This window comes from Oryzias melastigma, linkage group LG18, assembly GCF_002922805.2.
Source record: "Oryzias melastigma strain HK-1 linkage group LG18, ASM292280v2, whole genome shotgun sequence".
Lineage (NCBI taxonomy): Eukaryota > Metazoa > Chordata > Actinopteri > Beloniformes > Adrianichthyidae > Oryzias > Oryzias melastigma.
Genome location: NC_050529.1, coordinates 21,438,187 through 21,452,600, shown reverse-complemented (window position 1 = coordinate 21,452,600; position 14,414 = coordinate 21,438,187). Strand labels below are relative to the sequence as shown.

Genomic DNA, 14,414 nt, shown 5'->3' with positions numbered 1-14,414 from the left:
CAACAAGAGTCTGTTTCATTCAATGATGGACGAGCATGCAGCTTTACAGTTTAACCACATGGTGGTGCTAGAGTGTAGGGTAAAACAGAAAGCATGTCAGTCACGCACTCTGCAAGTTGTTCCACTTAGAAAGCTGAGAGAGCACTGTAATGTCAATCATTGATGCACTTCAACTGAGAGACACGGTATAAAAAAGAATCCAAGCAATCACATTGATTTATAAATAATGGAGCAGAAAATGAGTTTCCTACAGACAAGTAAGAATTCTGTCCCTTGCAGACCTACTGTAAGAAGCTCTTATATCCTCTACTCATTACTTGTATCAATGTTACCTATTTGAACTGGTTATCTGTATAAAAACACAGTCAGACTGGAATCTCTATATAAAGACCAAAGAGCTGTCGAAGGACACCAGGGACAAGTTTGTAGTCCTGAACAAGACCAGGATGAACCAATCTACAATAAGCAAGCAGCCTGAACGGATCAACTGTTGATCCATGATCTAGATCTTTGTTATTAAATTATACAAGGCACTGGCCAATGACCCCAAAAGAGCTGGGTTCATAGTAACATAGATTATTATAATTATTAATCTAATTAACTGTGTCCCTTTCGGGGTCACAGGGCTGCTGGCGAAGGCAGGATATACCCTGGTCTATCGTAGGGCCTCAATCACAAACCCATGCACACTCACATTCACACCTAGGGATAATTTAGAGTAACCAATTAACCTATGAACCATGTTTTTGGACGGTGGGAGGAAGCCGGAGTACCCGGTGAAAACCCATGCATGCACGGGGAGAACATGCAAACTCCACACAGAAAGGTCCCTCATTGGTGTTTCCGTTTAAGGTCGCCCAGCCGGGACTTGAACCAGGGGCTGTGAGACAAGAGCGCTTACCACTGCACCACCGTGCTTTTAGTAACAAAAAATGCCATCATGGATTCTGGTTCTGCAGAGCTTGAAAGGTCCTCCTGCTTAACCCTTGTGCTATCTTGTGGGGTTAAGATGACCCCACCCTGAATTGACATGTTATTCTTTATTCCTCACATGGTGGACAGGATTTTATGTCTGCCACGGACACCAGTGAAAATCAAAAATTATGGGAAAAAAAAGTTCAGCGAGCTGTCTTTGGGGTCTCAGATGACTCCACTCCCAACACTAACGTGCCTAGGATAGCACAAGAGTATTAAACCAGTACATATTCAGGCCCATATAAAGTTCTCCAGAGACGACCTGGATGGTCCGGAGGAGGATTGGGAGAATGTCTTGGGGTCAGATAAAACCAAAATAGAACTCTTTGGTATAAACTCAACTCACGATGTATGGAGAGGTAAGAAATGCATCCCAAGAAAATGTTTTCCAGAGTGGAGGTGGAAAACATGAAGCCTTGTATGGTGATATTTTGGTCAAAAACCTTCCATCAATGATAGAATTGAGAATAAAACATATCTGGATCTTCCAGTATGACAGTTTTCCCAAATACTACAAAGGAGTGGCTACCTAGAAAGCATTTTAAGGTTCTGGAGTGTTCTAGCCAGTCTTTGGACCTCAATCCAATCAATGAATCAATGGAAAATCTGCATTGCCCATCAAATGTCCCGAAACATTACAGCTCTTGAGAAGATCTACACGGAAGAATGGACCAAAATTGAAGGTAAAGCCTGTTGAAGACCTACAGCAAACCTCTGACCTTTGTCGTAGGAACCAGTATTACATTACAAAATATTGAGGTGAACCTTAGTTATTGATCATATCCATATTTTCTGCTCCATTATATAAATTACTTCAAACAATGTGATTTTACAGTTTTTTCTTCTTATATTCTGTCACTCACAGTTGAAGTGTTCTATGATGAACATTACAAACCTTATTCATCTTTGTAACTTGTAAAACTTGCAGAATTAATGACTGACATATTTTTTTCCCTAGTGTAATTTAAGGGGCTAATGTAGTCTTAGTAAAAGAAAAAATAAATGGAGCATCAATTCGGGTCTTTTCCTATGATTTGTATTTAAATCTTTTTAGTGCACCTGATACAGTACTGACGATATAGCGGTCACAGATGTAGGACTGATGAATATTAGAACTGGCCAGATTGGTCCAAAATATCAATAGTATCGATCTTAAGTTGGTATCAGATCGATACCAGCCTGCAGATATTGATATTTCCACTCTTGTGTGAAAATTTTTTGTATCTACAAAAAGGAACCCAGCTTTTGATAAATTATTTTCAATTTAATTGAAAATATTGTCCTAATTCTGTTTTTGTGTTTAACAAGTAGTTAAAAAAAAGGAAAACTTACAAAACGATTTGCTGCGATTTAAAACAATTGAGATTTCAGGTTCATGCCACATCCACATCATTTAGGAAAAATATTGATTTTAGGATTGGCGATATTGACCAGTATCTGATCGGTATTGGATCAATACCCAAATGCTCAGTTTCGCCCAGCCCTGATAAATATGTTGACTGGCCATTTTAATACATGTATATGGAGAGTAATAGTTTTTAATCTAAGTAAAAACAACAACAACAAAAAGGGCTCTGATACAATTAACTTAAAAAAAAGTTATCCAAAACGCCTGATAATAACTGACCACCTGAGGTAGTGGTGTGGGAAAAAGTAGTTTTCCTGCAGTGTTTTGAGTTTTATTTGGGTATAATTAGTGATAAAGAACAAGTATCTCCGCCACAGTTACCCACTTCAACACATTTTACTTTTTTGTTCCTAAATTACAAAGATAGTTCGTCATTAGGTTTGGCTTTTTTTCCACGTATAAACCTATGTGCTATTGCATAGTTTTTTGTTGTTTTATTTTTGTCTCATCTCAGTCGAAGATTGATGAGTGTTGATCCATGTTGATTAGTGCTGTCTTCAGGTCTGAACAGGTGAATCGATCGACTGACGGCGTTCTTGGCTCGATTATCGCCTCACTCGGCATAAGTTTGGTTTAAAATGGCGGCGGAGCGACAGAAACAGGTATGAAATGTTCTATATTTTTATTAAACGCGTCAAATGTGACCATTAAATGCTGCGTTCGGGCTTTTGAAAGAGTTTATTTCTGTGTTTTTGTGTCGTGGGAGTGTTCAGAAGCTCCTCAGTGGTGGAAAGTTGGTTTGTTTTGACTTGAGGAAGCGCCGGTGGAATGAGTGAGCTGGCGTCGCAGCATCAGAAGCGCTGAGCGGACGGTGGTGTGTCTGTCTGTCACGGTCATCCCCTCACTCTGCTGCCGTCTGTTTACCTGAAGCTGGACTGAAGAGCCGACGAGCCCGGCGGGGTGATGGTGTAGTAGCACCACCATCATCATCACAATGTACCACTCTGAGCGGCGGCCACCTGCCACCGGACACCTGTAGCGTCCAGCGGCGGCGGCATGGCGAACACGATCCGGGAGCGGAGCGAGCACCGCGGAGGTACGTGTCTGCCGGTCCTTCACGCTCTTCTGCTCCGTTCTTGTCTGGTTAAGGTCTGAAGTGAGACTCTCGGGATGGTGGGATGATGTGAGCGCGTGCCTTCCTGTTCCCGCCAAACCCCCTTCAGAAATGTCCAGATTTTAAACTAATCCGTTTTTTTTTAAGTGCTTCATTTTCAGGGCTAAAAAATTGATACATTTATAAAATATTAAAGCTTCTCTTTGATTCGGCGCACTTTAAAAGCAGAAATCTGCATCTCTGGTAGGGCTGAGCGATATTGAGTATTTGGGTATTGATCTGATGCCTGTTAATATCGCCGATATTAAAATTTATATTAAAAATGCATGGATGTGACATGAACCTCATAATATCATGTTTTTTGTTTTTGTAAGTTTACCGTTTTTAAATTACTTGATGAACATAAAACAGAATTAGGACAATATTTTAGATTAAATGGAAAATAGTTTATTAAAAATATTTATTGAAATTAAATAAAAAGTAAATAAGTGAATGCAAAGCAGTCTCCAAACCAAAAGAAACAAATAGCTATGATACAAAAATAAACTGAAATGTTTACTGATTATAAAAACAACTGGTAGAAATATAAATACTCTAACTTCTTATCCTTTAAATCAGGGGTGTCGAACTCAATCGCACAAGGGATCCAAATCCAAAACACACCTTAGGTCGTGGGCCAAACAGGATAAACATTTACTGAACACATCAAACTGAAGTTTTAAAACTTTAAAACCATAACTTTTATCATAATAATGAACTAAATATATAGCATTACCTGTGATAATGCTAGCGTGTATGCTGTAAGCTGAATTTGGCCGCTGAAGATGATAGCTGAAATCACTGAAGCTAATTGCTGAAAACGCTGAAGCTGAAAGCCAGCTTGAATATTAGTTGATCTAATATAGCCTAAATATAGCCTAAAAAGCTTAAAAAAGAAAAGAAAACCTAGGTTAACCAAAACAGCTAGCATTTAGCGAATAAAAATAGCTAAACTTCAAAGCAGCCTAAAAAACAGAAAAAGCCTACATTGGCCAAAACAGCTAGCAGGTAGCTGTATTGTTTGTAAATAACAATAAAATAAATTGATCTGGAGTTGGGATACAATTGCCGGCGTTCCAGATCTGGCCAGCCCTGACTTTGACATGTGTGCTTTAAATCAAACAATAAAACAGGTGAAACATAACTTTTCAAAAATACAGACTCAGCAAAGTTTCAAACAAGAGTAGAAATATCAATATCTTCAGGCCGGTATCAATCCGATCCCAACTCGAGAACAATACTATCGATATTTTGGATCGATCCGTCCAGCACTGTCTGACAGCTTTAGAAATGTTGAGTTTATAAGTCAAATCACCCATTTTTTATGTGTGATTTGACTTGAGGTTTTGGGCTAAAGTGGTTTTCACTGTAACTTTTCAACCGTTAACACGATAATTCCAGCAGATTCCGCTTTTCTCCTATGATAAAGATTTTGTGTTTAAGCTTCTCCAGCGATGCCTCAGGTGTTAAAAGGTTAAAAAGGCAAATAAACGAGTTTTAGCCTCTAAAAATGTGAACCCTTTCACTTGTTCAATTAGTGTAGAAAAATGTGTTACTGCATTTTTTTGTGTTGTTAATTCTTTTTCAGGACTCCTCCATCTGGTTTGTGGGAATTCACAGGAACCGGCGGTTCAGGCTAATGTTTCAGTGTTCTGCTGGAGAAAACGCTCTCACGTTCTCCTTTTGAAAAGCCCACAGTCTTCAGAGACAAATCTTATGATAGCAGATCAAGCATTTTTGAATGACACCTTTTGTCATGCTAATAATAACAAATTGATCTGAAGTCATTAACGTTGTGACACAAGAACAACCTGTTTCTTTTGGAAGACAGAGTCTGCCAGGCTCACATGACGGGTTTAGAGCCCGGCGAGGATTTGGCTTATTGTCTCGGTGACTTATGAAACCGCAGGCCTCATGCTGAGAGTTCCTAGTGAAAACTGTAACTCTTTTCTCCTTTTTTTAACCTTCCTGCTGATATGGGTTTCAGCGCAGCCTTGAATGATGCCTGGCTTTAATGCTGAGGTCATCCGCAGCAGGTGGTGCTGAAAGGAGGATGCTGGGGCCCTGTTCACATTACATTCCACACTCCAGTTACAGCTGTGAGATTAAATTCCACCCATCAAAGCGACATGGATCCAATGTCCTGACAGGTGGAGAAAATCTGTAGACGTGCTGCTTGAGCTGACGGATGTAGGCATCCCTCTAAAAGACTCTATTGTTGTCTCTTAAATTATAGAATTTTTTCTGGGGGAAATTCATCCCAAAACCCATGACATTTCTCTAACTATGTAAACTTCGTAGTGAAAGACACTAGGGCTTGGTGATAAAACAATGTATATCTTGAAAGAGAAAATAACTTCTTTACAATTTCATTTTCTTAAAAAAATTCAGAAGAAAGTTAAAAAAGTAGAGCGCCTTATGCAGGGCTTTGCAACCTGAGGCTCTGGAGCCACATGTGGCTCTTTGACCCCTCCATTGTGGCTCTTTGACCCCTCCATTGTGGCTCTCTGGTTAAAGAAAATAGTTTTTCATTTTAAAAAGTAATCTATTTTTCTGACTGTGAGGCACAATAATCGAAACAAAACAGTCAAATTTTATTCAAGTCATTGACAAACATTTGAAGAATCATACATAGCACTCCTTCTGACTACAGTACCCACAATGCTCCAGCAATAACTCAATTGCTACAACTTCATAGTCTTACTAAAACATTTAGACAATACCACCAAACTCGGGGTCAGTAAGTACAATCAGGATTCACACACGGATTAGAAAGTGGACTGTTTCAAGGGTTTTAATTGAGCCATATGATCCGAAAAACTCAGTAAGAGTCACTAATTAGCTCTGAATTATTTCTACATTCCTAAGTTTATGAATTTCCATAAAAAAACTATACAATAAACTGTATTTAGTTTTTTTTAATTTACTGCTGACAATTAACTACCTAATACAACACTTGCTACATTGAGATGTCTTTTATTTTGAAAGGGAGTCATGTCAAAAGTTCTAAACAATTTCGCATTAGAAAAAATGCTACTATTCTCATAATGTTTGTTTTATTCGTACACAAAAAATATATTTTATTGACTTTTATCATAATAGTAAAAATAACATAAATACAAATGAGAGTTTTATTTTTTTAAGACTTGGTGGCTCCCATTAAGTTGTGGTTGGTGAGAAATCGACCTGATTGGCTCTTTAAATGTTGAAGGAAACAGACCTAAGGCTTACGGTATTTCTGTGTAAAATAGTGTTATAATTTGTCTGGTAAAATATGTTAGGTGAGTTATTTATTTATTTATTTTTTTATGAGCCGGTCAACTTGGCCGGTGACTCAAATTAAATTTCAGCCTCTGTGGAAGTATTTGAGTGATTAAAAACCCCCAAATTAAAAAAAGAATAGAGTAATTTTCGCTGCAAATTGTGCAGAAGCCATGTTCCTTCTAAAAGAGGAAATACTACCAACCTTTTTTTGTCACATGAAGCAGCACCACAAAGCATGCTCAACCTCGGACTGAAATCAATGATTATTCTCCAGGAAAAACAACAATGTTCAGACGTGCAGCAGCAACAGTCTAAACTACAAGAAGAAATTCTGAGAATTTGTTTTTAGTTTTAGCTTATTCACATGATGTTGACAAAAATGTAAATTTTATGTTTGTTCTCTTAACCTGGAAAACATTACAATTTATTTGTAGAATAACCACGTCAGGGCGTTCAAATTTGACAAATATAGTTTTTTGGTTTATATCGTGATACATATCATTAATGCCTGATATAAAACAAAAAAATATATATATATATCGTGATATAAAAAAACTACCAAAGATGGTGTAACAGCATAAGGCATCACTTTTGAAGAGGCACTCCAATGAAAGTTACGTTTTTAGCATGTTCTTGTGGCATTTCTAGTGATTGGAGGACATATATAAAGGAAATTAAACATAAAATTGTATTTATTTTTCAAAACATTGTAAATCAGGAACAGATCAGAAAATCCTGTTTGAGAAAGAGCTCATTTATGATCGGCCACAACTTCCCTGCTCCGCTCCATTCTGATGCATCCACTTGTTGACACTAGATCTTTGTTTTCTTTGTCCGAACTGGCATCTGGATCAAAACTGTACGGCTGGATAGTTTTGGGATTCTCGCTATATTTGTTGCACAGAAAAGGTTAAGTTGGGGTATGAGGGGCTGTAAAAGCGTGTAAACCAGGAGTCTGCAACCTGTGGCTCCAGGGCCACATGTGGCTTTTACCCATCCGTTGTGGCTCCCTGGTTCAAGAAAAAATATAGGTTTTAATTTTAAAAATGGGAAAAAACAAATAAATCTAACTCGAACTCTATTCAAACTATGTGACACAAAAAAACACTTCATTTATATTTATTATAAAGTTAACAAAAACAAAAATCAATCTCTTATTTTTCTTAAGGGTGAATTGAGACTTTGTGATCCCACTTGGTTGTCAGTAAGAAATGGACCCGATTGGCTGTTTAAGCATTGGTGTTAAGAGATGGGTGATGGTATGGGGGATGGGGTTTCCTTGTGCCATCAGTCCCGCCCACAAGTTGGAGAAAATTTCTAAAGACCTACTGCCGCTCTGCAGAAACTATGTTCTAGAAAGCAACATTTTTTTTTGGCTAATACTGGTATAATCATAATTAAAAGACCACTGAGAACACTTTTACAATAGATCAGAAGAGAATTTTAGTGGGTCTTTAAACTCTGCAGACGTCTGCCAACTTTCTCCTTCAGGTTGTTTGTTTCAAATGGGCAGATGCCCAGAATGAAAATTAAATTGTAAACATGTTTATCATCATTAGACGAGAAGAAAAGACAGTAGTTATGTCAGAACTTTGACCTTCATTAAGCTACTGTTCGAGCCAAAACGCGTCGTCATGGAAAAAAAGGTCAGCTCCTACACAGCTGCCAACATGTCTCCTGTGGGATAGCCCTGAAACCTGCAATAGTCTCAGTTCCATCCTCAGAAATGAACTGCTTACACAAAGGAAAGTTTTTCTTTTTAAGCTGAGCTGATGGTGTTATTGTGGACATGTACTTTGTACGGAGTTGGTGACAAATTTGCAGACCGTTCACCCATTCCACGGTTCTGTGGGCACCAAGGTCCTCTATCTGACACGAGTCGTCACTTCACGTCTCTTTCCTTTAACAACTATCATAGTTTTATTTTTTTATTTCATAAACTTTTTATGTACAGGCCTGTTGTAGCACTCATTTTCATTGAGTCTGTGTTTAAACTTGTTTTTCCCATTTCAAATAAGCTCTGTAGAACCTAAAAACAACCCAGAGTGCAGGCCTCCAAACAGGTAGCATTAAGATTAAATATTAGCTAAACTCTAAATGAAATCCTTAATCAGCCAAAACAGCCAGCATGTAGCTGAAATATTTGCTAAACTCCAAAATACCATAAAAACCTGAGACAATTCCTAAATGAGCCAAAATAGCAGCATGTTGAAATATTATTTATATACCAAATTAGCCCCAAAAATTGGTAAAATGTGTAATTTAGCCTAACAGCTAGCATGAAGCTAAAAATCAAAATTAGCCTGGAACACTAAAAAAACCCTAATTTAGCCAGAAAAAAAGCTAGAATACAGCTGAAATATTAGCTAAACTTCAGTTTAGTTTAAAAAAACTGGAAAAAGCCTAAATTAGCCAAAACAGCTAGCATGTGGCTGGAGTATTTGCTAAACCCTAAAACATAGAGGTTAATATCACTAGAGATGACATGCAGGCTTTTTCATCTAAGATACATAAAGAGCAACGCCATATTGGACTAATATAAAAACAATCAGACATGGTTTAGAAAGCTGCAAATTCTTTTCTAAAATTCCACTTCTATGTATTTTAATGGTATGACTGGAACAAACTGATGAGAATTCTGTCACTTTCTGTCTGTCTTGGCTGAGGCAAACGGACACTAGAAGTTCCAATCGTCCTGGGACCTGTTCTCTTCTGAGCTCTATGACTCCTGAAAGGGGTTCAGGTTTTATTAATTAATTTATTTTTCTTTTTCTTTGGAAGGTATGCCTGTAGGAGCCATAGTGGAGAATGGCTCGGCGGGCCAAAAACCAAGTGCCACTGACCTCTCCACCAACCAGCAGCCCAGCTCCACCTCACAGGTGCTGCCCATGTACAAGCCGCCCTACTCCTGCACCCCCATCTACTTAAGCAGCCCCCACAAAAGCCCGTCAGACTTGGATCCAGACAGCCACAGTTTGACTTCTCAGGACTCTGGAATCCCAACACTGGAGGTCCATCCCCCGAATCACAGCCCCCCACAGCCTAGCAATGGAAACCTCATCACCGAAGACTCTCCTGCCACCTTAGCGCTGGACGACGACCCATCCAACAGCACCGTACGCAGGTCTTCCACCTTCCCCCGCAGCGGCTACGACACCATTCGCCTCTTTAGCCCCACCCTTCGCTTAAACACCCCAGGGTTCAGCGTTGGGGGCGGAGCCTTAAACCGCAGCGACGACGTCTCTATGTGCAGCGTGTCGAGCATGAGCACAGAACTGTCGGTCTCCAACGAAGACATTTTGGACTTCACCGTCACTTCAGACTCCAGCGCCATCGTCACCTTGGAGACGGACGAAAGCGGCACGGCCCACTTCTCGGACGTGACGTTGTCTTCGTCGCCTGGAGCTCCGGCAGACCTTTGGAGCCCTTGGCGGCTGCGCTCGGGGTCAGCGGTCAAGCCACAGGAGGATGGGCGGCCGAAGAAGCTGGGACCACTCATCAGCTTATTCAACAGGTGGGTTAGAGGTTTTGGGCGTCGCCGGTGACGCTTAAACACCAAACCTTTAACATACTGTAACTTTTCAACCGTTAACACAATAATTCCAGCAGATTCTGAAGGAATTATCGTGTTAACAATTGAAAAGTTACAGTAAATCAAAGAACATAAACACTGGTGGACCTGGAATGGGGTCCAAGTCATTGTTCCGTTTCTTCCCTCAAAGGTTGTCCGATTTTGGCTTTATTTTGGGTTATAAATCTAAATCAAAGGCTAAAATTGGTTGTCAATTTCTACCAGAAATGTTGCTTCAGGATTTTTGTGAAATGAAATGAGCCACTTATTCTAAGAAAGTGCTAGTAACATTAAGACAGTAACAAGTCTAAATGATAACGGAGCCTTCTGTCTTAAAATGATCACAACTTTCTTAGTAAAACAGTTGATGTGCCGTCCTTGTAATAGTAGTGTCTATTAAAAAAAGAACAACAAAACAACATCATGATTGAACACTTAACTTCTCTGTTTTGTCAGAATGACTAATTGAATTTATAGTAACTTATGGAAGAGAACATTGTCTGAAGAACATAAGCAACCGGTCGGGGTTCATGACTCTGTTGAAGCGTTTTCTGCTTGAACTCGTGTTGTGTCTCATGACCAATCAGATGTGCTCTGGGTGGAATGTTCTACAAAGGAGGTGGTCACAGCAGAGTAAAAAATTCCACACATCTACATCGCATCTGTGTTGATCAAAAACATAAAATAATAACTGTTCCCTCGCTTGTTGCAGTTACCTATAATATGTGAAATCTGTAAAGAATTAATTTTTAAGCTTGTAAAAGTCCTTCCTATACACTTTTACTCAGACAGACGTGAACATTTTCAGTTTTCTCTCTCAAAGTTCAAACCTTCATATAAAAATAACCACAGGATTATTTAACAAAAACAAACATCTGATCATGATTGAAGATTTATGTAATTTTTGCTAGCTGAATGTGCCACATATCAGTATAGAACAGGGGTCGGCGATCTTTAACAGTAAAAGAGCCATTGGGATCATTTTCTACTGATCAAAACCTGGAAGGAGCCACAAATTCTTACTTTAGCCTTTAAGAAGTTTGTATTTCATTACAGTTAAAATATAAAAAGAACCTGGCATCTCTCTCAAAATGTTTTTATTGTTAATTTTTTTTTTACCTTTGACAAAAGCTCAAAAAACTTGTTTTCAAAATAAAAGATGCTCTGTGCCAAACAGGATCATCTCAGTGCAGCCCGTGGCAGCGAGATACCAATGTTGTGCAGCATAAGATAATACGTGCTTTTAACTAAAAAAATATCAAACTTTTTACCAAAGTTTTGCTTTGCATAAAAAATCTGGAGTTAGCCTTGAGCAAAGAGGGATGTAAAAACCTATATAGTTTATCATCTATGTACGGAAGCTGAAAACGGCCTACCCTACTTTTTTTTTCGTTTTCTCGTTATAACGAGATAATCAGGAAGAGAGAATGAAGCGTCCCCCTCTTCCTTTCAGAGACACAGAGACTTCACCTGTTTGAAAACACTCCACAAAAGTTGTTTTTAGTCTTTTTCATTTGTTACTGGATCTATGCTCTTTAAACATCTTAATTCAGTCTCACACACCAGCCCCTCCCTTAATTTCCCCAAAAACCTCGAACAAACACTGACAGAATTCAGGTCTGCCGAGCGTGTCTGCATGGTGCGTTCACTGAGATCCGGACATCAGCAGCAAAACAAAACAGTTTATGAGAGAAAACATTGAATATCAGCAATGATCCATATAGTCGATTGATTAAATAGTGTCGACAGTTTTTCGTGAAAAACTGCTTTGTTTTGTTGAGGATTTTATAAAAATGACAAAAAGCATAGTAGTGGATTGAGTTGAGCAAAGTGGCTGTTTGGGTTCGCTAATGTCCAGAGTTCATTGAACGCATCATGCGTAGATTCTTGTAGCCAAGGAAGGATTCTTGTGTAAGGGAAGCAGGGCTAGTGGATGAGACGGACTGAAGGTGTTTGAGAAGCGTAGACCCACTAATAAATTAATAAAAGAAAATAGTCTAAAAACAACTTTTGTGTTCTTCTGCTGTTTTTCTCGTTAACCACAAAATAAATAGACTTAAAACAGATGAAGTCTCAGTATCTCCGTGCATCTTCATTGATTACCTCTTTATCACGAGAAAACAAACTTCATTTTCTCGTTTGTGGGGTTCAGTGTCTTGACCTCTGACCTTCAACACATGGGTGGGCAGGGTGGTGACTGAATCAGTGATTTTCCATTCAGAGGTTGACCGCTCCACCTCTGCAACGCAGCTGCTTTTAAAAAAGATAACTTTCAACATATTTATTCATACATATTTATGATTGGGTAAATACTCTTCTCAGAACAGTACTGTCAACGGCACACTCGTCCTGCAGCAACCATGCGATATGAACTGAGGTTAAGGTTGATGACTTACATCAATTAAAGTGACACTGCTTCAACATCATTTTCATTTTCTCTTCTTACTGTAAGAAAGTGTTATTTTCTTTAGTTTTCTTTTCTGCATCTTGTATTCTGAGAGGACACGGTTCTGTTCTGCGTCTAAGGAAGGCCGTGTTGCTCAAGGCTGCTTTGTAAATCTCGATTAGTCAAGACATGCTCATGACCCTCCCAACACTCCTGCATTACACACCTCTCCCAGAGCGTGACCCTGACCTCAGGACGAGGAGATTATGCCAAACATTAGCTTACAATACTTAAAAGGATGGCTTCAAAATCACTTTAAAATCATAAATACAAACCCTGAAATCTCACTCCTGTCACTCTTTGTCTAAATGGGGACTTTGTAAGTAGTTTTAGGCTTTTAGTAGGGGTGCAACGGATCAGAAAACTCGCAGTTCAGATAAAGTCACGGTTTTAGGGTCACAGTTCAGATCATTTTTCAGGTCAGTGAAAAGTAAAAAAAAAATTCACACTCCTGAACGAACTCAACGTTTTGATACCAAGATTGATGAAATTGCTGAAAGTATGATTGAGTTTTTACGTACCAAAAACGTACAGAAAGGAGCAGGAGAATGACTGTAGTGTGGATGTTTACGAAGCATTTGCACAATAAAAACAAAGATGATAGTTTATTAAAATTTTAATGAATCGTGCAGCCTCTGTCCTTCATTAGTTTCTGGTATTAAAACAAGACAAAACAAATGAGGTTGGGATCTCAAACAAAGGAACAATTTTTAACCAAAGATAAAGTGCATTTTTTTTGGAAATGAACGCTCACAACTATGTTTGACTTTACTACACTCTGACTCCAAATAATATAGAGTAACGACTAATCGTGACAGCCCTAGCATGATCAAACACACACTGATCATTTTCTACCTTTTCAAAGTTATAAACGGCAAAAAAGAACTTGAAAGAGCTTTAAGGAGTCTCTCCAAACATCTTTTGATCTATTCTCAAAGCGTTCTTAATGGTCTTTTAATTATGATTATGTCGTTTTTAGCCAAAAAAAACCCCTGTGTTTTCTAGGACATAGTTACAGTAAAAAAATGTTCATTGGAGTGGGTCTTTTAAAGAAGGAAAATGTCTATAAAACTAACAAAAAGCAAATGTTGAGGAGTGTTTATGGTTTGATGTATCAGACGATTTGTTTACTTTGGTCAGTTATTAATTTCAGTTCTTGGAATGCAGCAAACGTGGTTTAAAATTCCCTGAACAGGAATGAAAGAACATGGTGAACGAATGAGGGCGACACTTCCTGCTCTGACCCTGTTCTGGTTCTGGTTATGTACAGCTGAGGGCCTTTCTCAGAGCTTTTCCTCTGTCCTGGACCAGGCTGCTGCTGGAGAAATTCAATGTACAGCTGTTATCCGTGACCTGCTGTGTTGTTTCATGACACATTAGTGTGGTGGAATGTGACTCAGCCAAGTTCAAGGTATTGTGTAAAGGTTTCCTTTAATCCTGGGAGACAAAGCATTAAACAAAAGGATTTAAGACGTGATTTGTTTTCTGAATAATAAATTATAGTTCAAAATTTTAAAAATCAAGTGAAGATAAATGAAGTTACACTACACACCCACAACATAATATTTTCAGTTTTCATGCTTAAAAAGTCTATTTTTTTACACCTTCATTTAACAAATCAAGTTTTTCTTAAACAGACGCACCCAATCCAGAAAGA

The 14,414-nt window shown here is 38.6% G+C and overlaps 1 protein-coding gene across 2 annotated transcripts in view; it reads left to right on the top strand.

The window, feature by feature from the left end:
- The first annotated feature begins 2,874 nt into the window (after positions 1-2,874).
- tbc1d14 (TBC1 domain family, member 14) overlaps positions 2,875-14,414 on the top strand; it is a 46,103-nt gene continuing 34,563 nt past the window's right edge. Inside the window, exons 1-3 of one of the 2 annotated variants that reach the window (XM_024288684.2) lie at positions 2,875-2,985; positions 3,254-3,419; positions 9,522-10,254. In XM_024288684.2, coding sequence (XP_024144452.1) covers positions 3,380-3,419; positions 9,522-10,254 — 773 coding nt within the window. In that variant the 5' untranslated portion in view covers positions 2,875-2,985; positions 3,254-3,379. The other variant, XM_024288682.2, reaches the window with a different exon arrangement.